This window comes from Pongo abelii, chromosome 3 (assembly GCF_028885655.2).
Source record: "Pongo abelii isolate AG06213 chromosome 3, NHGRI_mPonAbe1-v2.0_pri, whole genome shotgun sequence".
NCBI classification, from domain to species: Eukaryota; Metazoa; Chordata; class Mammalia; order Primates; family Hominidae; genus Pongo; species Pongo abelii.
This window is the reverse complement of record NC_071988.2, coordinates 35,599,945-35,625,700: the sequence shown is the minus strand read 5'-3', so window position 1 is coordinate 35,625,700 and position 25,756 is coordinate 35,599,945. Positions and strand designations below refer to the sequence as shown.

Sequence of the window (25,756 nt, the reverse complement as noted above, 5' to 3'; positions counted from 1 at the left end):
CGCTGATGTAAACCCAGATGCTCTAGAATAGCAAAGAGTGGTTGTATAGCAAAAAAGGGAAGAGCACACACCCAGGAGAAAAACTGCCCAGTTTCAAAGCCTGGGTGACTCTGCCTGTTATGAACTGTATGACCATGGGAAAATTATTTGATTTCTTTCTATCTGTTTTCTTACCTATCATATGAAAATAATAATAGTACTGATATGGTTTGGCTGTGCCCCCATCCAAATCTCATTTTGAACTGTAGCTTCCATAATTCCCGTGTGTTGTGAGAGGGACCTGGTAGGAGATAATTGAATCATGGGGGCAGTTTCCCCCCATACTCTTCTCATGGTAGTGAATAAGTCTCATGAGATATGACGGTTTTATAAGGGGTCTCTCCTTTCACTTGGCTCTGATTCTCTCTTGCCTTCTGCCATGTAAGACATGCCTTCTGCCATGTAAGACGTGCCTTTCACCTTCCACCATGATTGCAAGGCCTCCCCAGCCACATGGAACTGTGAGTCCATTAAACCTCTTTTTCTTTATAAATTATCCAGTCTTGGGTATGTCTTTATCAGTGGCATGAAAATGGACTAGTACAAGTACCAACATCATGGGATTAAAGGAATTAATATTTGTAAAGCACTTATAATTGTAGTGAGCATAAGTAGTATCAATATTCTAACTCTGCTTTCTGCTGTAGACATAGCCAATTTGCTTTCTTGCACAATTTTCCTTCTTGTGTAGCCTGCCCCACCCAAAGGCCCTGAAGAAATTGGCTGTATGTACCATGTGATACTTTTCCCCAACCACAGCTCATGTGACTAACAGTATATCAATTTCCAACAGCCAGCCAATTTGATTCTTTTTCTTTGGAATTTGACTAAGTGGCCCAGGGACTGTAACTTGTCACAGTCCTGTTTCTGTGGTACCTTGATCAATGAAAATTAATAAGCAGAAAGATTATTCAGAAAGGAAAAATAGATGCTAAGAGAGAAAAGGAGAAAAATCAAGAGGAGAGGATCCATATAGTCCTAGAGATGGAGAAAGCAGAGGTTCACTATTGTGGCCTCACAATAAACTCTTTTCTTGAATTCGTTTAAGTGAACATCTGTTCCCTACAACTAAAGGAAGAAAAGTCCCTAATACTGAACATCTCTGGGGAAAAATACCTAGTCTAATGATGCTACCTACACTCCACAAAGAGACAGAACCATGGTATAAGAATGGAGACCAGAATGTGAATTTCATGTCTTCATTTGTGAAGTGAACTAGAGCTACAGGCTTAAAAACCAAATTACTTTCACAGGTTGACCTGTCCTATGACCCATAGATTCAGATTAGAAACTGAACTTGATTTAAAATGTCTACTCTGAAAATTTCTTACTCTGTATTGGTTACTTCAGGGGATCAGCTAGATTAAAATTAGGAGCTTAGGGGAAAAATAACGTTTACTTTTATGCTGTTGGGTTATAACCACAGATATGGTAAATTCTGTAATCCTTGGAAGTTAATAATTTATTCACACAGGAAGTTACACTCTTACTGAATCCAGAATATTGGTCATTTACTAGAAATTAACTTCAATGTAATTTTTTTCTGATAGCATTCATTCACTTTTTTCTGTCAAAAACCTAAATTATCTGTGGAGACTGACAGGCTCCCAAGGGTAGTGGGGCTGTCCCTGCTCCCAGGACCATTGGGTATATAACCTGAGCCAAATAGTGCATTGGTCATTCATTAATGCTGCTCACCAGAATATCCAGTTTCGCCCTGATCTGAATACATGACAGGGTTACACTTCCTGGCCTCTGTGGTTGAGTGGGGCCAAGTGACTAGTTCCAGTAAATGATGTGAATGAAAAAAATATGTGTCACTTTGAGGCCAAGGACTTAATTGCTAATATAGGTCCATCCAAAGGTCTTTCTTCTGCCACTGTGATAGCAATCGAACAGTAGCTGTTCTATCTAGAGTGAGGATGACCAAGAAGCAGCCTACCTTTGATGGCCATGACAGATGCAAAGATTGTCATTTAAGCCCTTGGGATTTGAGAGTTTTGCTATCATGCCATAACCTAGGCTAATCTGTGCTATATCTGTCTTCCGGTTCCAGTGATCCATTCAGTGATGGATTTGTGACAGATCTGGAGTGAGAATCAGGCCCTGTGCTTTTATGCATATTCATAGGGAAAAAGCTTCCTCTTTTCCACTGAACTTGGACTTATAAAGATGTAACTATGTTGCCAGAATGAGGAACAAGCATGTCAGAGAATGGAATTGGCACAGAGGAAAGCAGATAGAGATGAAGAAGAGAGACTAGGTTCTTCCTGGTTGAGGAAAAAATATATAGATAGATACATCCTCAGATTTTTAATTTACATATGTCAAAAATTATTTTTTGCTTAAACACTTTGGATTGGCTTTCCTATCACTTAAAAGAGTCCTTAATGATATAAAGATTAAACTTAAACTTTAATAGGCACAGTCCACATTCACATTAAATAGTCTGATAGTATACTTGTGTCTCGCAGCTGGTAACAGCTCTGCAACTAAACTATTTCCTTAATATATGCTATTAACAAAGTTTGACAACTAGTATTGTCTGACAGTGAACAGCACTTGATCAAACTCCATAAAAGGCAACATGCTGACACAGTGATAGTTCCAAAAATAGTAAAGATTTATTTTTTACATGTGTTTATTTTAAAATGACCAATTTTGCTTGGGACTCACCCAGACAGTACTAATCTCTCTGAGGCTACTGATTAAAATGTCATGCTACTTTATCAGTGGAAAAAAATAATATATGATACAGAATTTGACAAGCATTCAAACCATCAAAATTCTCATTCTATATTGTATTTTACTTTCAGGATATTTTCTTTGTGATATTCATGATGCATAGATATTTAAACATGAATGTCACCAATGTTTTGAGGTTAACTTTTTCTCAGAAAAGTATAATTTAGTCATTAAAGTATTAATTTTAAATAGTGTGCTGTATTCAAAAAACTTCAAATATTTTCCCACTTTAAGTTATTCATGTTGATTATAAAATTCATTTAAAATGGAAAAGTAAAGGGAAGAAGAAAGTCCACATAGCCACGTTGCCTGAAGTCAAATATTATAATATATTAATACATTTCTGGTAGTTTTTATTTCTACATGTATTGTTATTTGTCTTTAAAGTGGTGAAATATTTGACATATTTTAAAACATGTCATATTTATGTTAATATTATGTCATAAATATTGCCATATTTATGTCAATATTTGACATATTTTATGACAAATTGTGTACCTTAATTTGACCATTTGTAACCGGTGTCATCATTGTCGGATATCATTTCAAATGACCTGAGTGCCTACCACACAGCTGAGAGAAACATTCGCTCCTGATGTAACTGTACATTCTGACTGTAGGTCCATCTACCCTTGGACCTTTACCCAGTTCAAGGTGTCACAGTTACAATTATTGTACAGAGAAAAAAACCCTACATAATCTAAGTAGTCCTCAGTCTTCATGTATGGTCACATTCTTTTGCTTTGCTGATGTTGCTGCCTCACTGCTATTGAAAACAGAAGATCCTCCATGATCTGATGCAATGTCCTCATTTGGTGTATTTACCTACATGTGCCACTATTCTGGCAATAGTTTTTAAGGTAAGGAAAAACAAGAAAACTCTCTCTCCACTGTTATGCTACATGTGGTTCAGTTATTCCACCCTGAGCTTGAGCTCCCAATGACACTGTACCTTAGTGGACCCACGCACCCTAGCCCCCAAAGTGCCCACACAGTAATTTTTTCAAAGAAATTTTCACAGTGCTAGAACTGTCTTATATTTTATCCAGTTTCTGGACAAAAATGAGCCTAGGTCATCCTAGGATGAAATTTAGTCATCCATTCAAATTTCTTCTTCTATTATGCTATCTTTTCTTGCCAGCTGACACAGAATATCCACTTAAACCCAACAGAAATGTTTCAATAACGTTGCACCTCAGGAAAAAAAAAAGGGGGAGTGATGACTTCAATCTCTTTCATCTCAGGAGGTTCTGTTCACTCTGTAGATTTGCCTGTGTATCCCTAGGGACGATAAGATTCATATACCAAGGAGTATACAGATAAGTAGACGTATTGGCTAAGACTCTTTGGGGTACAGTTAACAGAAACCCAAATCCATTTTACTTAGTTATAAGTGAATTAATTATAGTAATCCTTGATTGTTAATGGGGCAAACAGACAAATGTGGAGGGTGTCAGATAAAAACTCTGTCTTGAATTGGAACATCATCTTTATCTAATTACTTCTCTTCTCTGCATCTTTCCTTTTTTATCTAGTACGATTAATGATCATTTTTTTTCCAGCAGCAGAAATCACGTCTGTTGACAACTCCTGAGTTTTATATCCTAAGATATGAGCTACTCCCAAAATTACCCTTTTTATTAGGCATCAGGGAATTATGATCAGCCTCTTGTAGTTCAAGTGTTTAATTATATGTAGGGATATTAATGAACATAGAAGCTCCCATTGCATCTGCATGGATAGAAAGGGCAATTTGCAGAAATTGTAGTACAGTTCCCAAAATATAAGGTGTCTAGCAGGGAAAGCAATATACCCTCCAGCCTGCGTTTTCTCAAGCCTAACAGTGCACAATTACATCTTTCCCAGTTAAATGGCCTAAATACCTCATAAACAATATTCAAAAGATTTTTCACAAGATTAAAAAATCTGCTCCAATGCACCTTAATATTTTGTTTCTGTAACTGGGAAATAGACACTGTTGGGAATTTTTCAAGGATAGTTTCTTTTTTATTTAAAAACTAAATTATTCCTCACTTGGCATTCCAATTCACAGGGAATCTCATTTTCTTAAGGAAAACAGTATTTATGAATTAAAAATACTCTAAGTACACTACCTCCAAGTTTAACACATGAAACAAATCTTATTTTCTCAGTAAGCATTTACTTTAATGTTTCACTGAAACAATTTTACTCTATTAAATGAGATTTGCCTGCGTTGACAATACAGCACTCATCGAGAAGCACAAAGGAAAATGTAGTATGTGTGATTTCATTATCTATAAAATTATCATTTCCTTCTTAGGTAGACTCTAAAATATCATAAATTTAATACACAAAATCCAGAATTATAAATAACAAATTTAGAATAATCTCTAGTGTAAAACAACTAGATCTTGATAAATGTGCTTTTGGATATATATTTTTTTGGCTTTCATACTTTTGAAAGAATTTTTTGATACAAATTCTTTTGAAATTTTCCAAACTCCTCTCCAAATAAAATGTGTGAAGTCAGGGTTGCAGCTAAGGGAGCAACCAGGCAGGAATGAGGGGATTCCTAAGATGGCAAACACCTTTCCTGTAATGTAGATGCAGGAGCATCAAACTGTAAGCAATCATCAAGTGAGCAGAACATGACACTGTCAGTCCTTGGGATCACAGCCATGTGGGAAAGGTGAACTTGAGACCTTCACCAAGACTATCAAGAAGGCTAATGTAGACCCAGGTAGGTAGCAGATGGTTCTCAGCAGAGGTGGGAACAAATGCCACCTTGAGGAAACCAACTCCATTACGCCTGAAGAAACTCCACGTTTGCATGCTCACAAGCAAAAGTTCTCAAACAAATTAGAAGCTAAATACCATGGATGACAGATATAAACACGCCCAAAGACTTCAGATGTTAGACTTAGCAGATTTAAGATGAAAACAACTATATATGAAAAGTTTAATAAAGGACAGTATCCCAAAAATAAGCAGGCAGGAAGAAACTCTAAAGATAATTGGGAGATTTAAATAAGGGCCAAGTAGAACTTTTTTTTTAAATTTTTTTTAGACAGGGTCTCACTCTGTCAGCCAGGCTGGAGTGTAGTGGCATGATCTCAGCTCACTGCAGCCTCAATCTCCTGGGCTCCCACCTCAGCCTCCCCAGTAGCTGGGAAAATAGAACTTTAAGAAATAAAAAATATAATTGTCTAAAACAAAACTCAAATTATAGATTAAAAGTACATTTTTAAGGTATGCATTATTTTTGCCATTTCAAACTGGAATGTGAATAAATTGCACAGAATATGGCACATAGAGACAGGGAGATGGAAAACACAAGGGAAGTAAAACAATACGGAATTTAAAAAGAGGTGGTCATATACACACCTATTTGGAAACTCAGAAGGACAGAGTGCATACAATGGAGAAGTGCCAGCATTTGATTAGAAAGCACATAAGAACTTTTCAGAAATGTGAAAAGGCATACATCCACTTATTCAGGAAGCACAATATATTGTATTCAGAAAAAGTCTAAAATTTGTATCTAGACACATCATAGATAAATGCAAAACACCAAGTGCAAAGAAAAGATCTTGAAAGCAGCAGGCAAAATAAAGCAGATCACCCATAAAGTTATGAAAATTGCATCCACTGCAGTCTTCAGAACAGCAATAAAGAGTGACATAATATCTCCAAAGAAGTGGAAAAAATTCATTTTCATCCTAGCATGTTATATAAAATGTGGTAGGTGGTCTTCAAAGACGATACCTAGTGAACTATGCTCTCTCCCAAACAAACCAGAGTGACTCAACTTTAATGTATAGAGTGCTGCCAGAGAAGAGAAGAAAATGTATCAGGACAAATATAAGTATATGTGATCAAACAGAGAAATAATAAAAGCAAAAGAGTAATTGAAAATTTCAGAATAGTGGTTAAATTTGGTGGGGATGAGTGACTGTGGTGAGGACAAAGGGGATGGAATAAGGTGGGGCAACTAAGGAGATGCATACTTTTATCGATAATGATCAGTTTATTGTTTGATATTAGCTTTACTAGTTGTCCATTTCATTATATGGTGTGACTTACATATATTTTATAAATATTCTCAGGTATGAATCACATATTACATTTGAACAACTTAAAAACAATTGCATTGTGTAGGAAATGTCATTTTTCATGGGCAAAAACCATTTTCCTGTCTAACTATCTAAAATATTGATTGCATAGTAAGTAATGAGCTCCTATTTAATAAAGTATTGTTCCTCTTTACTGCTATGAGAAATCTTTTCTGGCTCATAATTAAATGACTCTCATCCTTTCACTAGAAATCATTCAGACATAAAGGAATATAACAACACAATACAGACCTTTCATTCTTAATATTCAGACTATGCTTTGGCCTCAAATAGTTTTTATCTTTTTCATTACATGGGGTATGGATTGCTTTTTGTGTTTCTGTTTCCATAGAAAATGTCCAACTGGCTTTCATTCTTTGATTAAAGAATGTTAAATAAACAGTTGAGATGGAGTCTCATTTGCTTGTTTTATGCTCCACTAGATGGAAAAAAATGCACCTACTATGTCTGAGACTAATAACAACATAGCACATTGTAATGTATCAATTTAACATTGTCAAAAAGTGCAGATGAATTTGCAATACAATTTACATTTCCACGAGTTTACTCATTAATTTATTTAATTTACCTAATGTTTTTAGCACTTACTATGTTGCAATTGTGCTGTCATGACATATAAAAGAGAATATATATTATTGCTACAGTAGAATGTGGGATGTGTACAAAGGATGGGGTTGGCACAAAAAAATGAGCACTTGATTCCTCCTGGAGAGCTTAGGATATCTGGACAGAAAAAGAAAGAATTGAACTGGAACTTATAGAATGGGCAAGAGTATATCAGTTAAATGTGGCAGAGGAAAGATTTTCTAGAAGACAGATTATGTACAAAGGCAAAAAAAAAATGGCTTATTCTAGCAACTTGGCCAATTTAACTGATGACAAATAGCCATTTTCCCACTCCACAGGAATTCTGGACAAAATGTCACATAAACACACACACACACATGCACACACACACACACAATTATATGAACTCAAAAGCTGAAAAAGAAATCTCCCCTAGATCTGGACTCAAGGATCTAAAAAGCAAGAATCCTCATTCTTCCTTAGGGAACTCTAGGAATTGATTCTGTGGGTGCTCCTTCTCCTATCAGCCTCTTCTTCTCAACCCCAACCATGCACACGTGCCAGGGGCTCGAGATACAGTTTAATATCTATTCCCAGACATAAGATACAACCTCCAGCTGCACAGGGAGGGAGGTTGAACTAAGTCATGAAGCTGGAATCTCAGAAGGGCATCACTGGCCGTGAGAGAGGCATAACACTCTCTGGTTATTTGGTTATTGCTAGCAATAACCAAAACCCTTTTGCTTATTGGCTCAAGAAAATAGTCAAGAAGCACACACACACAAAATTAATTGCTTCAGATTGGGGGAAAAGGGAGAAGAAGAACTGATATTTGTATCTGATCAAAAATTAAAATCAATACTTGGAAATGAATGTCTAAGGGCAAGAGACATAGAACAGAATCAGTATGAAATTCTGCAAGATTACGCTGTGCTCCTAGATAGATGATATGGTGTTATACATCATGTTAATAGATAGATGATAGAATAATCAATCTAAAAAAGCCCATAAAATAAGTATGCTTAAATAATTAAAGGAATAAAGGAAGAAATACAGTTGGCCGTTGAACAACACAGGTTTGAATTCTGTGGGTCTGCTTGTACACAGATTTTCTTGCTCCTCTGCCACTCCTGAGACAGCAAGACCAACCCCTCCCCTTCCTCCTCCTCAGCCTACTCAACATGAAGATGACAAGGATAAAAACCTTTATGATTATCCACTTCCACTTAATGAATAGTAAATATATTTCTCTTCTGTATGATTTTTTAATAATGTTTTCTTTTCTCTAGCTTATTTTATTATAAGAAGCAGTATATAGTACATATACCTTACAAAATATGTGTTAATAGACTGTTTATATCATTGGTAAGGCTTTTCTCCTGGTCAACTGTAGGCTATAAGCAGTTCAGTTTTCGAGGAGTCAAAAGTTATACACACATTTTCAACTGCTTGGTGGTTGGCACCCCTAATCCCCCTGCATTGCTTAAGGATCAACTATATAAAGCATAGTAAAACAATGAAGCAGATTGGACAAAGCACTAAGCTTTTAGAAATGTTAATTATAGTGAATAAAATGAACAATTTAAACAAATGATAATAAATTAATAATGTGTATAATAAACCTAAGGAAATTACCCAAGCACATCATATAAAGTATTTAAAAATATCAAAGGAAGATTATGAAATATGGACAATAATATAAATTATGTTTAACTCATTTATATTTATGGTCATAACGGATTATTTTACTTATATTATCTTGCTTACACTTGCTCTTAAAAGTAGACACATATCACCATGCTGATGTTTTGTTTGTCTGTTTTCTTTCCGTTATCTCTCTTTCATATAAATTTTTACTTTTGATTTTTTTTGCTTTTATATTATTTATGCTCAGTGTCAAATTTTAAAAATAAGAATAATACTTGCTTGTTCTCGATATCTTGAATCTTATTAAGTCAGCCTATTAATTTTATCTACTTATTTTGTAGATAAGAGCATGTGAGTACTCCATTCTGAGAGCCCTTGTATTTAAAAACAAAACAAAACAAAAACAAAATGACTTGTTTGTAGGATGAAAACCCTGATTTCCCAATCTTGCCCTTTGAGAACTTGAGAACTTTGAAGATTTTGGTCCATTTCTATTTCCTGATATTAGTGCTGCAAAGAATAAAACTGACACCAGACTGATTTCATTCCTTTTTTACATAATCTGTTTCTGGTTAATGGATGCTTACGGAATTATGTTTTATTTAAACCTACATTTCAGTTTGCCATGTTATGTCTAAGTATGGATCTTTTTTCACAAATATTTTCTAGTAACCAATCAGTACTTTTAACTCAAGGCTTTAATCAACATCAAAAAATCAAATTCATCTAGGCCTTTGATTGTTTCTTTTTTTATGATTGCTTGGCCTCTTCTTCAATGGTACCTATAATTATTAGTTTGCAGCACTTTGAAATGACTCCTTATCATATTTTGGTCCCTTTTCATGTCAGCTTGTTAACTTTATGCCACATCCTTTTGTCCTTTCATCTTTTCTTCATCTATTCTGATGATTTTCTGCTAGTGTTTCTTGGCAATTATGTTTACTGGCTACAACTAAACTTATAAAATAGGTTTCTTTAATATTCTCCAGGTAACTGTAATTCTCATTATTCAAATGACTGTGAAATATCAGGATGATGCTCTCTCTCTCTTCCTTTGTATTTCTACAAGTTTTTTACATATATATTCTTTAGAAATCTTGGTATTGATTTGTTTTTCTTAAAACACCATGTAGGATTTTGGTTTTTTTCTTACCCTTGAATGAATGTTCTTCCACCTTTTATAGTTTGGTAGCTATTTGAATCTCTTTCTTGAATCTAGAGACGAGATCCCTTTGCATAATATCTGATTCAATTGTCAGCATCTAGCCATTTTTACTGAGTATAATTCCTCTGGACTAAGGTATGTCTTTCTCCTACCTGTGCTGACTAAATTTCCAGCGCTTTGAATAGATTGAAGGTTTCAAAATGCGCCACCCCAGCATGCATTTCTGCTAGAGTTCTTATTGTCTCCATCTTTATCTTTATACTTGTAGGAATTTTGGGATCCATAACAGCTAAAATTATTACCTTTTGTGGATCCACAATATCTTCTTTCTAGATTAAAGATATTTCATAATATTTTAATACAGAATTTAAATACAAGACATTTGACTACAAGTTTTAATCATCTAAGCTTCTTTGTTTGACATTAAGCCAGTTTACAATATTAGAAACTTACTCACCGATTGAAATATGAAGGTGTAATCCTATTTATTGTGGCACTTGCTCTTCTTTTGTGATCTATCTCAGAATCAAGATTGCTTTTATCAAGGTATGGAGAACAAGGTAAAAATAAAGTGACTGGCTTCTGAAAAGGATAAGTTGATGGGTGCTGGATGTGAATCAGAGGGCTCGTGGATTGGACTGAGTAGAAAGTATCTTGCTGTGCTTTTAAATGTGCCACCAGAGCTGGGTCAACTGGTTGGATCTAAACAAAAAATATATTTTTTTCTTATATTTTAATAGAAAAGATGCAAACTATTGGTACATTTCTAATCCAGTTTTTTGAAAATTCTATGGGGCATAGTTTTATACATTTCTCTATACATTGTTAGCTGTAATCAACAATGCATTTTATAAAATATTTATAATGTATAAAAGAACACAGTATTAGGGCCCTTTTTACAAAGTCCTTCTGAAATCTGGGTTCCCTGTCTTATGTTATAAATAACTAAGAAACAGAATTAATTGCAGGCAACAAAATGACCTAGAAAACAAAATAGATGTTTTATAATGATTTCTAATTAGAACTATTGTTAGATCAAGTGATCTTTAGAAACTAGAAAAACATGACTTGTTTCTTTTCACATAAGAATGGTTAAAAATAAAAAATAGCTAAGATGATTCCAACATTTCAAAGTGCGTGGAAAATATCTATAAATAAGATATTTATTATATGTTTTCTTCCTAATCATTCTTCTTCACTTACCACTTACATTAACAACTGGGAGAAATAGAGAGGAGAGCATGGGAGGGGAATGAGGCTAGATGAACAGGGAATATTATTTGAGGAAATAAGTCTTGTAAAATATACATTTACATGCCCTTTGCAAATAGTGTTTGCATATATTAAATCCTTACTCCCAGAAAATGGCTGTTTCATAATTAAATATAACCAAATATTTATTATAATAAATATTTTAATTGATTATCCTCTTTTTTGCCATCCTTGCTGATCAAAATCTTTGAATTATATGAATGTTCCAAAGTCTGTTGTCAATTCTTTCATAGCCATGCAACATAAATTTTCCCAATAAATATCATAAACAAAACAACACAACACAAAAGACTAACTGGGAAAATCTTTCGAATAAAGAGAAGATTTATTTTTAATGAGATTTAATATGCTCAAAATCATTACATTATCGCTGATATCACTATATATTAGGCCATTACAACTATAAGAAAATAATCCATTTATTGTTATATTAAATATTAGTACCTTCTTTGTTGTTTAGAACCATGCCTGATGACCCACAAAATCTATGAGCAGGAACTCACCTATTTTTAATATGTTTACCTTTAACTGCACCAGCACGGGAGAGGTAAAAACTCCTGGAGGGTAATTTAAGGATATTCGGGAATCCATGCTTGACTTAAGAGTGAGGCCTTTCTTTGTTATCGTGAACGACTCTTTCTTTAAACAAGACACAACAGAAAAGATACCCAATTTGTAAACTTTTACTGAAGCACAGGTCCCCTGTATAGAATAAAGAACATTAAAATAAGCTATAGCACCGATTTGAAAAATATTTGCTGTATAGACTCTAGGGATTGTCAAAAAATCTATACACTCTTTATTTAATCACCTACAATTTAAAATGATTCCAATAGCCTAAAATGGATGGTCATTTTATGAGATTAAGTAGAAATAGATAAGAGTTTCTCAAATTTAGACTACACAATAAAAAACAGAAATAAACATACTTCGTAAATTTAAATTAAATCTTCCCCCAAAATTATGTGAATAATGGGCAATTATTTTCAGTGTTTTCACAAATATGATTGTTCCTAGAATTCTAGCCTCCATTAGCGAGAATCGATTTTAAATATTGACCTTTATCCAAAACATTCAACACTGTTCTAGGGAATCCTAAGGACTGGAATTCCATTATTCGTGTAGTTTGCTCAAACACTGTAACACCTGTGCTGTCAGCAAATTCTTTCTTCTAATAGCTCACAGTATCTTAGGTTCCCCAAATAAAGTCATTTTCTCTTTGCCTCTCCTCTGTGCAGTGGGAGCAAATGACTAAGATATTTGTGTTTCTTTTTATACAATGACATTCAAATTTGTAATGCATATATACAGACACATACTCAAGGTTTTTTATTGCACAAAAGGGAACTGCATACATAAATGAAAACAAAATGATCTTCTCCTATAATCACCAAAGCTTAAAATGAGGAGGCAGACTTACAAGTAATTTGGTCTATTCAAACTTCCCCAAACAGCAGCCGGGCTCTGCCCCAGCATGAGTGGATAATCATGCCCACACACACAAAAAAACATTTCAGGGACAATCACAATGGAAAATAGTCTCCCATTTGAAAGCTGACTAAGGAAGAGATTTCACAATATCACTGAATGAATCTGTCTCTGGGAAAATTCAGGGCATGGTGAATATTGTTAACTGGCCAGAGGGAAAATTGTGAGAGGTGAAAAAGAAAGATCTTCTAGAAACCAATGGTGGTTGCTGTGCACTTCGATCATATTTGATAGATACTGAAAGTCCAAAAGGGTTTTTAAATAATTAGAATTTTAAAATGTCATACGATCCACATAAAAATTTGGAAGTAATCCAGAGTTTAAAATGTTTTTCTTACTATAAAGATAAAAATTCATGCCTGTATTTGTTATGACAATGATTCCCTCTCTCTCTCTCTCTTTCTCTTCCTCTTTCTCTCTCTTTTTTGCTTTAATTATCCATTTACTAAACATCTTCCAAACCCATTTTGTGACAAGTGGGCTACAAGCAGTTTTTGCTTGTATTGTGATAGTTACACATACTGGCCAAAACGTAAGCACCCCAATCAAGGGCAATGCTGACTAGACTATCATAGCCTATAAACTTCTAATACTAAATGTAAAATGTATTAGTTGCAAGAATTGAAGTAAGTAAATGTAATAGGCTTAGCTTTCATACTCAACTATAAAACCTTATTTGAAACCCAGAAAAAATAAAAATCACAATATAAATATATAATAAATAATTCCATGTATATACGAATTTTTTTACATTTATTCCCTGCCTGCCTCATCGAATGACAACTTACATAAAGCTGAAAAAGATAAATATCTTAATTGCTTAAAAAGAAGTTCAGAGGCCCAAAGAAAAACTTTAAGTATTAGTCTCCACAAACTCCATACTAAATTTATTATTTTTATTTTTTTGAGACAGAGTTTCACTCTTGTTGCCCCGGCTGGAGTGCAGGCGTGCAATCTCAGCTCACCGCACCCTCCGCTTCCCGGATTCAAGCGATTCTCCTGCCTCAGCCTCCCGAGTAGCTGGGATTATAGACATGCACCACCAGGCCCAGCTAATTTTGTATTTTTAGTAGAGACGGGATTTCTCCATGTTGGTCAGGCTGGTCTCGAACTCCCGACCTCAGGTGATTTGCCCACCTTGGCCTCCCAAAGTGCTGGGATTACAGGCATGAGCCACCACACCTGGCCTCCATACTAAATTTAATAGTTGTTATATTCTCTCTTCACAGCATATGAATTTGTGATCATACAGAGCCTCAGAGTTATTACAATTAAAGTCTGACATGAAAATGATAATTTATTAACAACTAACATGTGTTTCTAGGCTTCCTTCTCTCTTCATAAGTTTACTATCTATTTAATTCTTACAACCATACCAGGTAGACACTATTATCATGTTTATCTCTCAGATGAAGTAACTGAGTCACAGCAAGGTTACATAATTTTCCCAAGTTCACACAGCAAGAAAGTGTAGAAACTGTATTTCAAACCTAACCAGTCTTCTTCCACAGTCCACATCTTAACTACCACATATACTTTCTCTCATGTATAGACCAAATTTCATTTCTAGACCTACTAACAATCTCAAGGCATACACACACACACACACAAATTTTTAAATTTTTTATGTATTTTCCCAACCCATGAATAATAAAAATTAAAGCTACTATCATCTGGAGATTCTAACATTCTTAAATTTAGACAAGGGTCCATCATATTAGAAATGTTGGTCTGAAGTTAGTCTAAAGCACAAAAGTAATTAAGCCATGATTTTGGTTTTGTTTCCTAGGTGAAAAAAATAACATTTGGTAGGTGTTCGACCCAAGCTCTCCATTCCTAACTTTGGCTAATCATTTCCATCCTTTGATCCTTATGGATGGCAATAAATTGTGAATGCACTGGCACAAATTCAAAAATCCTTCCATTTATTACTAGTGGAGCAATTGTATCTACATTACAATCTATTAGTCTGAGTGATACTTATAAGAGGAGCCAAACAGCAAATGTAGATATAGCCAAGAATTTACTAACCTTATAACCTCCCTTCATTCTTTCTAGTGAATTTGGGTTTAGGTAACTTGATTGAAGGTTTATGTCACACACTTTCACCATGATATCTCTGTAATTTCCTCTGTAACGTGCAGTAAATGGAATTGCAATGCCTATTGGAAATGGAAGTCTCTTTTCCCTATCTGAGCATTCAATAGTTACGACGTTGCTAACTAACTCTTCATTATCACCCACTATTAAAGAACTCATGTGATTTATTATCCGGCATTCTAGTTGTTGTAGAACATATGATGGTGCTGTAATATAACAAGACACTTGGGGGCCAGTATCATCACTCAGCACATCAAGATACCTGGAGGGGGAAAAAGAATGTCATTTTTCCAGTTATTTGATTTATGTACTTTACAGCTAAATGCAGAAAAGCACACAGACTCTAGATCTACATTGTCTTGGTGTGAATTCCAGTTCTGATCAACCCTGTGACCTTGGGCAAGATCCTCAGCCTCTCTGTGCCTCAGTTTCCTCAATGGTAAAATGATGATAACATAATACCTATCTCACGGGAGTATGAATTGAATTAAATGAACCATTACATGTTAAGTAATTAGAGCTATGTCTGGTACACCATAGTTGTTATATATATTAGCTATAATTACTTTTGTTACTATTGTTATTTAAGCAATTGATTATTCCACAATAAGAAGCTGAAGATTGCTGAAGTTTCTTGGTAAAATCAGTACTAATACTTGAATAATTTCCTCAATTGTGAGGAGAGGGAGTAAACATATATATGAAGTATTAGAATTGTCTAAACACACTAGATCAAATGATGATGATGATTATATATTTTTAGAAAAGCTGAGAAAGATACAAAAGAACTGTAAATTTATCATTAATCATAGTAATTAGGCAAAGATTACCTATAATCCCCAAAAAATCAATCCAAAATTTTATTTTGATCATTCATTTTACTCTTTTTTAACCATCAAATTTGCCAAGGATTATAGAGTCATAGATTTGAATTCAGATTTGAGATCAGTCACTATTTACTTGACCTTACACATTAATAATTAATATTAAAATAGTTAATATTTTGCTGCTTTCTATTAAGTAGCTTTTAGGCTACACACTATTCTCACAACTATTTTATTAGGTAGGTGCTACTAACATAATTATTTTACAGATGAAAACACTGAGGCTCAGAAAATTTAACTTTCTTTTAAAGATCCCACAGATGGTAAGTTTTAGAACAGATAATTGACTCCATCTATCTTTAATGTGAAAGTCCAAACTCTTGAATACAATATCATAATTCCTCAAATCATTCAAAAGTGCTGGTTACTTTATTCATTACAAAATGAAACTAATATCTAATTCATAACAGTGTGAAGACTGAATGCGATAAAACATTTAAACTTATAATAATGTGTCGGCCTAAGATGTATGCTCAATAAATGCTGATTTTCTACATTAAAATTACCAACTTGAGTACCTCTTTTTTTACTACTTCTCATTTATACCAGTGAAGTGATTGAAATACCGGCAATGTTGAAGAGAAATAAGAGGATCTATATATATATAACATAGCATCAACGTCCAGCTCTAAAATAATCAGATTTTAGACGTTTTTCAATTACTTGTAAATAGAATTTTAAAGTACAATTTAACATAGAAATCCAAAAAATATGTAGAAATTGCAGAGAGGGTCATTGATTTATGTTTACAATTCTAAACTCATAGTTAGAAGGAATAGAAAGTGACTCAGCACATTGTTCTGCTTGAGTATTCTTTGGTGATAGTGATAAAAGTAATTCAGAAAACGAGAAACATTGTTTAATAGAGGATACAGTGACCCAGCATTGTATAACTTTAGGAATGACTCTCCTCTGTGCCTTGGAAACCATCTGAATACACTTTTCTTCCAGGAGTTATGTTTCTCAACTGACAGATGAAGTAGAACAAGGTGACTTTTAAATGATTCCATTCTCTTTAGCCCTAGTCAAATAGATCTAGGCTAGACACTAAAATACAGTTACATGGCATGGCACTGGTATACAAATAGACACATAGACCAGTGGAACAGAATAGAGAACCCTGAAATAAAGCCAAATGCTTACAGCCAACTGATCTTCAGCAAAGCTTACAAAAACATAAACTGAGGAAAGGACACCCTATTCAACAAATGGTGCTGGGATAATTGGCAAGCCACATGTGGAAGAATGAAACTGCATCCTCATTTCTCACCTTATACAAGAATCAACTCAAGATGTATCAAGGCCTTAAATCAGACCTGAAACCATAAAAAGTTCTAGAAGATAACATCAGAGGCCCAGCACAGTGGCTCACGCCTGTAATCTCAGCACTTTGGGAGACTGAAGTGGAAGGATCACCGGAGGTCGGGAATTCAAGACCAGCCTGAACAATATGGTGAAATCCCATCTCTACTAAAGATGTAAAAATTATCTGGCATGCTGGTGGGCGCCTGTAGTCCCAGCTACTTAGAAGACTGAAACAGGAGAATTGCTTGAACCTGAGAGGTGGAGGTTGCAGTGAGCTGAGATCGTGCCACTGCACTCCAGCCTGGGTGAAAGAGCAAGACTCCATCTCAAAATAAAATAAAATAAAAAAGATAACATCAGAAAAACCTTTCTAGACATTGGCTTAAGTAAAGACTTCTGACCAAGAACCCAAAAGCAAATGCAATAAAAACAAAAATATATAGAACTTAACTAGACTCAAAAGCTTCTACACAGCAAAATAAACAATCAGCAGCATAAACAGACAACCCACAGGGTAGGAGAAAATCTTCTCAATCTATATATCCGACAAAGGACTAATATCCAGAATCTACAAGAAACTCAAACAAATCCAGAAGAAAAAACAAACAATTCCATCAAAAAGTGAACTAAGGACATGTATAAACAATTATCAAAAGAAGATATGCAAATGGTCAACAAACATATGAAAAAATGCTCAACATCACTAATTATCAGGGAAATGCAAATCAAAATCACTGTGCAATACCACCTTACTCCTGCAAGAATGGCCATAATCAAAAAACAAACAAACAAAAAAGATGTTGGCGTGGATGTGGTGAAAAGGGAACACTTTTACACTGTGGGTGGGAATGTAAACTAGTAAAACCATTATGGAAAACAGTGTGGAGAATCCTTAAAGAACTAAAAGTAGAAGTACCATTCAATCCAGCGATCCCACTACTGGGTATCTACTCAGAGGAAAAGAAGTCATTATGTGAAAAAGATACATGGATACTCATGTTTATAGCAGCACAATTCACAATTGCAAAAATATGGAACCAGCCCAAATGCCCATCAATCAAGTGGATAAAGAAATTGTTACATATACATATTTATATCATGCCCTGGAATACTATTCAGCCATAAAGAGGAATGAAATAATGGCATTCACAGCAACCTGGATGGAATTGGAGAACATTACTCTAACTGAAGTTACTCAGGAATGGAAAAAGAAACATTTTATTTTCTCACTTATAAGTGGGAGCTGAGCTCTGAGGATGCAAAGGCATAAAAATGATACAATAGACTTTGGGGACTCTGGGGAAAGGGTGGGAGGGAGGTGAGGGATAAAAGACTACACACTGGGTACAGTGTACACTGCTCAGGTGATGGGTGCACCAAAATCTCAGAAATCACCACTAAAGAACTTATTCATGTAACCAAACATCACCTGTTCCCCTAAAACCTATTGGAATAAAAAAGAAAAAAAAATTTTTTAATTAAAACTTTTAAAAATAAAATACAAGTATATAGAACATAAAGACATACCAGTCAAAAATGGACTGCACATATAATAGTGGTCCTAAAAATTATAATAGTGTATTATTGCTGTGCCATTTCTATGTTTAGATATGTTTAAATACACAAATACTTACCATTGTGTTATAGCTGCCTAAAGTATTCCGTATAGTAACATACTTTACAGGTCTGTGGCCTGGGAGCAATATGCTATACCATATAGACTAAGCGTGCAGTAGGCTATACCATCTAGATTTGTGTATGCACATTCTGCAGTGTTTGCACAATTGACAAAATCACCCAACCATCCATTTCTGTGAACATGTCCCCATCATTAAGTAACCGATGACTGTAATCACATTGGTTTATTCTAGCCTTATTTTCCCTTTTTGTATACACCAGGACAGCTGGGAAGAGATAGGTTTCTTTCAGAAAGCTATACGGGGGAATTGACAACACATTCTGAGTGAGGTTTTGTTTATCACACACATCTTTTATGTGGCATGATGGCTTCCTAGGCCGAGGGATTGCAATGAGTACTCAACTTCTGAAATATACAAGCCAAGCACAATTGGTTTGGGTGCTGCAAAGAGGAAGTCACTAACCAGGAAACACCTAAAAGAGGTGTTAGAGGGAGTAGTTCAGGCAATGACTCATTAACCGATGCTTTGAGTCATTTCTGAATGTGAGAATATGGAGCTTCAATGTTTTTCTCAAGTGAAACAGGTAACCACATAAAGACTACTTTAGCAGTTGTTTTGTTGGAGCGGTAATTCTTACAAATCAGGTAGATCTATCATGCACTGAATATCCTCAACCATAGAATTCATCGGACTCTGACCTGTAGAAACATTATGGCCAAATTAGAACCACTTCTTCATTTTATGGGCGAGATAACTAAGGTCAAGGTGAGCAAAATGACTTGCCTAAGATCATAGTCCTCAAAATGGTATCGTACACCTGAAAGAGCATCAGCACATCACAGCAGAGATGGGGGTAATGGAACAATGGTAGTGAGTGACAGGTGAAGAAAGTGAGAGTTTTTGGAGCTAAAATAAATGAATAGACTAACATTTACCTGGTGTGAATATCTGAAAAAGTGGCCTGGTGTTAGGTCGTTTAAGTGATTTTCTCATTTGACCTTACCAAATAATCCCAGGATATATATATTATTTCTACAAACAAGTAAATTAGGGTAAGAAATGAAGCAAGTTGCCCAGGGTCACAGAATTAGTATGTAATAAAACAGAAAGTGAAATTTAAGTTTGTCTGATTCCCAAAACAAATAATTTTTTTTCACTTCTAAGCGTGTTATGTTTGTCTGGGAAAATATGGTCGGTGAATATCTTATTTTATACAGACAAATAGGGCCTTATTACCTCTTTGCACAGGAGAGAAAATTTATAAAATAGATTGGTCTTTCTCACTTTTTTGAAGTCATGGTCTCCTAGAGAATCTGATGACAGTTCTAGACCATATCCAAGGAAATGAAATAGGTCTGAACATACACATTCAATTTTAAGTACCTCCCAAAGCTCATCCATAAAATCCCTAGAGTTCTACAGACACAGGTTTAAAACTCATAATGATTTTCTTGAGAACATAAATAAAGTGAATATGAGGCTAAAACATTCTCTCCAAATCTTCTAACACCCTACAGTCTTCTAGTTTTTCTTATTACAATTGAAATCCTAGTAATTTGCAAAGTGTTCATGATCTGGATAATTGCTCATTTTAACCACTTTCCTATCTACTCAATTCCTTCCTCTTTAAAAAAAGTAATGTGTTTGTTTCTTAAAGATATAAGAAATAAATAATATTAATAATAGTGGCCATATAAATTTTTATAGGAGTGATTTAAGCTGAATTACTGATTTACAATATCTTTGGGAGGTATGAAATGGAAATTTTATTCATGTGTAAATACTATGCATGTTGATATAGTCTAAATGTTTGTGTCTTCTCAAAATTCACTCATTGAAATCCTGGCCCCCAAGGTGATGGTATTAGGAGGTGGGTCCTTTTGGGATATGATTAGGTCATGAGGGTGGAGCCCTCATGAATGAGATTAATGTCTTTATAAAACAGGCCCAAGGGAGCTTGTTCACTTTTTCCACCATGTGAGGACACAGCAAGAAGGCACCTTCTATGAACCAGAAAGCCCTCACCAGACACTAAATATGCTAGCACCTTGATTTTGGATTTCCAAGCCTCCAGAACTGTGAGAGATAAATATCTGTTGTTTAAAAGCTACTCACTTTATGATGTTTTGTTATCCAGCCTGAATGAACTAAGACATGTACTAACTATAGAAACACACATATAAGTAGGCATACTTAAGCACTTCCCACATTGCATTTACTTACTCCTTTTCCATTATGTTATTCTTGTGCTTTATATTCTCTGAATCACTGGGAAGAGTACTATTTATATATCTCTTGGAGATATCACATATTATTGAGGATGTGGTCATCTCTTCTTTTGGGCTTTCTGAAGTCTCTTGAATTTCTCTCTCTGTTGTCTGAATTATGCCATGAATCTCTTCCCTGTTGCCATTTATGTTCTCAACAGTCATATGTTCTATTTGTTTATCATCTTCATTTTCTGCATTATCTGGGAACATTTTGTTCTGTGACTCCTCTTGCCCCAGTACACGTCCATTCAGTGAAGTATTGTTTTCTTTTTCCACTAATGCTGAACTCATATGTGTTTTATTTTTTTCTAACTGGACCTGGTTTGTGTAATGACTTTCCTCTCCATTTGTAGGAGAAACAGTAGCTGTTTCTATGACATTTAGTTCCCCTCTTGCAGCAATGTCTGCTGCTTTGGTATCTTGAATGGAGGACATTGTCTGCTGTGGAGTACATTCATCATGCATGCCGCATAAATTACACATCTCCTTTTCTTCTTTCTTTAGAAGTGCAGCAGTGCTCCCCAAATGTTCAGTTATTTTTATGAGGCAGTCTATGAAAGTAATGATTTCTACACACACATACATAGACACACAAAGAATAAATACAAAACTAAACCAAATTATGTTTCTGCACTGACATCTAATGAAACATGGCAAGATAATTTTAGAAACCTACAAAGACCTTTACTGTGCATTTAAGCCAACCTCCTGAAGGGGAAGTAATTGTACAACTGTCACTCTTTTAACAATTGTAGGATTGACAACAAACCATTTTTAACATGGTAGCAAAGAGTAAATCTAATCCCTCTTGCTTATAAAGATACTTCGAATATTTAAAGACAAACGTCATAACCTCTTGCTCCCCCAAAAAGAACTGAAGTCAACATCTCCCTCAGTTGTTTTTCATTTGGTATGATTTTGAGAACTCTTCTTTTACCACTGGATGTACAATAGTTTATCAATGATCCATTTAAAATGCTGGGCTGAAAATTAGGTGAACACTCCAGATGAGGCTTGGGTTCCAGAAACACCATACCTACATTCTTTCTGCCAATGTAGGTGCTATGTTTTGGAGCCTAGTTTACTGCTATAAGAATTGGATTAGGTTTATACAATTCCTCTTGATGAATTTGTGATCATTGGAAATTTTCAAATTAGTCCTTCAGAGAATAGCTCTGACCATACCAATTCTCTGATTGGAACCTGAAGTGGCTACTCAAAGCCTACTAACTCAGGTCAACCTTCTTCACTCTGGAGTAAACTCTCAGCATGGTCAAATCTTATATAATCTCTCACTCCGTCATCATTCTTCCCACTCTGCTATTTGTTCATCCTGCTTCTCCTCACTACTGAGGTCACCTGACCTCAGTAGTGACTTCTTGCAGGCTTAGTAACTCTCTAGTCTTTAGAATTCAGTTCTTAACTAAAGAATATGTAATTTAAGGCCCCATAGCTTAGTGTTTTTAAAGCCATCACCAAATCATCCCTTCACCAGTCAGGGCTTTTCTTTGGGATCCAGTTCTGACAACTTGTTCTGTTTTGTTTTGTTTTGTTTTGTTTTGTTTTTGTCTTATACCTGAGAACTTGTCTTTATTTTTAACTCCTATTCTGGTAACCAAGTCCTTGCTTTTTTCTGAATATATATTTGTCTTGCTATGTTGCCAAAGACCATGCTCCACTTCCTCCAGAGGCTGCAGCTGATGGCTTCTCAGTCATGCTGCCTTTAGACACATTTCCCTGATGCCCACTATTTGCCCTTTAGATTGAATTTCTTAATATCATCTACCCTGGATTCCCTCATAGATGGAACCTGCCCACTTATCTTGATACTGTATTATTTAGAGTTGAATTTCATGATGCCACCTATATGCTTATCTGGAGTAACTGTTGTTATCTAGGATTATATTCATCAGATTCCACATTCTTCCTGCCTTACTGTACTTTTCCACATCCATAACTGGACCTATTCCCAAGAATCCCTCTCCAGCCCCAGTGCATGGGGATCCAATTCCCTATCCCAACCCACTCCAGTCTTCCCAGTAATTTTGCAATCAATAAGGCTAAGCTCAAATGACCCTAGAGAGAGAATACTATATTCTGATACAAAAAACAAACTACTAGCTCTGCCTCAGTGGCCTGTATTTTCCTGTCTCTAAGTCTTGGATCCTACTAAAAATACCGACTATTTCCTGCTGCATAAATCCAATTCACTCTTTAAGCTTCAGCTTAAATACTACATTTTTTAGCAAACTTCTCAATTCTCCACCCTACAGATGGGATTTAAATTGCTTCTGAAGTCCAAAAGCACTTCATTCATGTGTTTCTAATGGGACTGGCCCCAATGTCCCTGGCATTACTGTGCATTTGTCTCAACTTATTTCCCCTTTGAAATTGTTAGTCTCTTGTGGACAGAAACTCTATCTTAGCCTATCTGGTATACTCATAGGCCCTCTCAGATCTTGCCCTAATCAATATTTCTTAGAGAAAGAATAAACTAAAAAAAAAGAATACTTGCCTTTTCTCGAGACACATTGATTCTCCTTGTCAAGCAACACATGCAGCTGCTGGCAGGTGGAACGCAGGGTGCCTGAGGTGTGCTCCAGCAGCTGGTGAAGGGCCCTGCTGAGTTCCTGACCCAGAAAGACCACAGTGGCCATCCAAGTGGCTCCACCAGCCCCCTCACGAAGGTCATCACCCAAGAGTGCCTGCTTTAGCATCTGGTTTTGTCTCCAAATCTGCTTCAATATTTGGCCCAGTTTACCTGAGCCCATGTATTCCGTATCCATTTTATGATCCAAAAGTGGTATTTTCTCTTCGGCCAGCAAAGCCTAAAGGTTTTGCAAATTCAAACTTGGTGATGGTTATTTCTCCTAAACGCTAGGAGATGATCCAAGTCAGCTAGCCCAGCACTTTCTCACAACATAGTGGTTTATTCAGTTTGGTGTTGACTAGTGAAAAGTTACTAGGTGACCGAAGAAGGGGCGTTCCTGTACCATGGGTGCTATTGTGTACAGAATACATTAATCACTGGGGCAGAGCTAACTCACATGATCCAACTCTCTGTGTAAGTTTTACAAATTCAATATACTGTGGAAGTACCAAATACTTTTCAAGTTTTGAGGCAACAAAATATGGATTCCAGGTAGGGTAAGAAGTTTATTAATCAAGGGTAAACTGTATGAACAATATTGCTGGCAGGATTCCTGTAAACTTAAAAATATTTATGAATGAAATAATGTGATGTCTGATTTTGCTTTTAAATAATCTAGGAGCATAGGGGTGGGTAGAGGTATAAAATTTTCTGTAAGAATTAATAAATGTTGAAGCTGGATATGTTTACACATGGGGTCTTGACAATTCACTCTAATTAATATGTATATGTATAGTAACCAAAAGTTTAAAAAGATTCCTCTACTGGAGCAGAGCCTATTGCATTGGTTAGGTAATTATAATTAGCATCTTCTTATGTGGTAAATCTGCAGAGACTGAGATAAGAACTTGGCCTCTGATAATTTCCCTCTAATTAGATAAAATGCCCCTTCACTGAAAGAAAGTAAACCTGAAGAGTAGCTTTCTCTAAACTAGCAAGGATTCTTTACCATGTGTAATTAAAATTCAGATACAACAAGCTCACCCCACTGCTGCCCATCTGCCTGCCAGCGCATCATATATGGGGCTATGCAATGCAGCACTTGGGGGTATTTGGAGGAAACCAGAACAGTCTGCCTCCCTCTCTCCAATCCCACTGCTCAGAGAGAACACACACCCAAGCCAAAGGAAGAGGGCAGCGAGTACATTCCAGAGAGGCTCATGTTCCCTCAGGGGTACTGGAATAAAATGAAAGCTTTTCACATGGAAGCCGGAGTTCTTCCCTCCCACAGGCAACACATTATCTCATCTTAAGCCCTGGAGTTATAAGAGCTACACTCAGGGCACCTGGAAGACAAGATGGGAAAAACAAGCCCAGAGAATAAATAATGAAGAATGCCTGCCACTGCCCTAAAGACTGTCAAAAACCCTGAAGGAAAGGAGCAGTATTGAGTACTGTGGCTGCAGAGTGGAGAGGGGCTCCTTCACCACTAAGTGGCTTATTTTTCAGTTAACTTCTGTTCACTGAAAAGGGGACCTTTTTTGCAGTATGAGTTCATATCACTTCATGGATTGGATCATTTAAATCTTCTCAAACTAAAGACTCACTCATTCAATTGTATTTTCTTTTTCTTACTCCTTAAATGGATGCGTCATTCTCAATAATAATGTACACATGGCTTTAATTCAATGCCAATTTTGAAAATTTCCTATAGCATTTACTGTGGGACAGGAACTAAGTGCTGGAGGTCAGGCCTTTCTAGGACTTCAAGAGATAGATGCATGAACAGATTATTGAAATAAAGCTTAGACTGTGTTGAGAGCTAGAGCAGAAGTATAAAGAAAAAGTATCATAAAAGCTTTGAGGAGTTAAAAAAATAATTCTGCTTAGAGGCCTGGAAAATGTTTGAATTAGAAACCAAAGGATAAG

At 35.6% G+C, this 25,756-nt stretch overlaps 1 protein-coding gene across 1 annotated transcript in view; it reads right to left on the bottom strand.

Annotated features, from left to right (window-relative positions):
- The window catches only part of DTHD1 (death domain containing 1), a 67,059-nt gene extending 42,715 nt beyond the window's left edge, over positions 1–24,344 (bottom strand). Inside the window, exons 1-5 of the mRNA XM_054553816.2 lie at positions 23,753–24,344; positions 21,191–21,806; positions 15,070–15,400; positions 12,073–12,252; positions 10,736–10,980 (exon numbers count right to left, since the gene is read on the bottom strand). Coding sequence (XP_054409791.2) covers positions 10,736–10,980; positions 12,073–12,252; positions 15,070–15,400; positions 21,191–21,806; positions 23,753–24,023 — 1,643 coding nt within the window. The 5' untranslated portion in view covers positions 24,024–24,344. The remainder of the gene's footprint in view (positions 1–10,735; positions 10,981–12,072; positions 12,253–15,069; positions 15,401–21,190; positions 21,807–23,752) is intronic.
- Between the last annotated feature and the right edge of the window lie 1,412 nt (positions 24,345–25,756).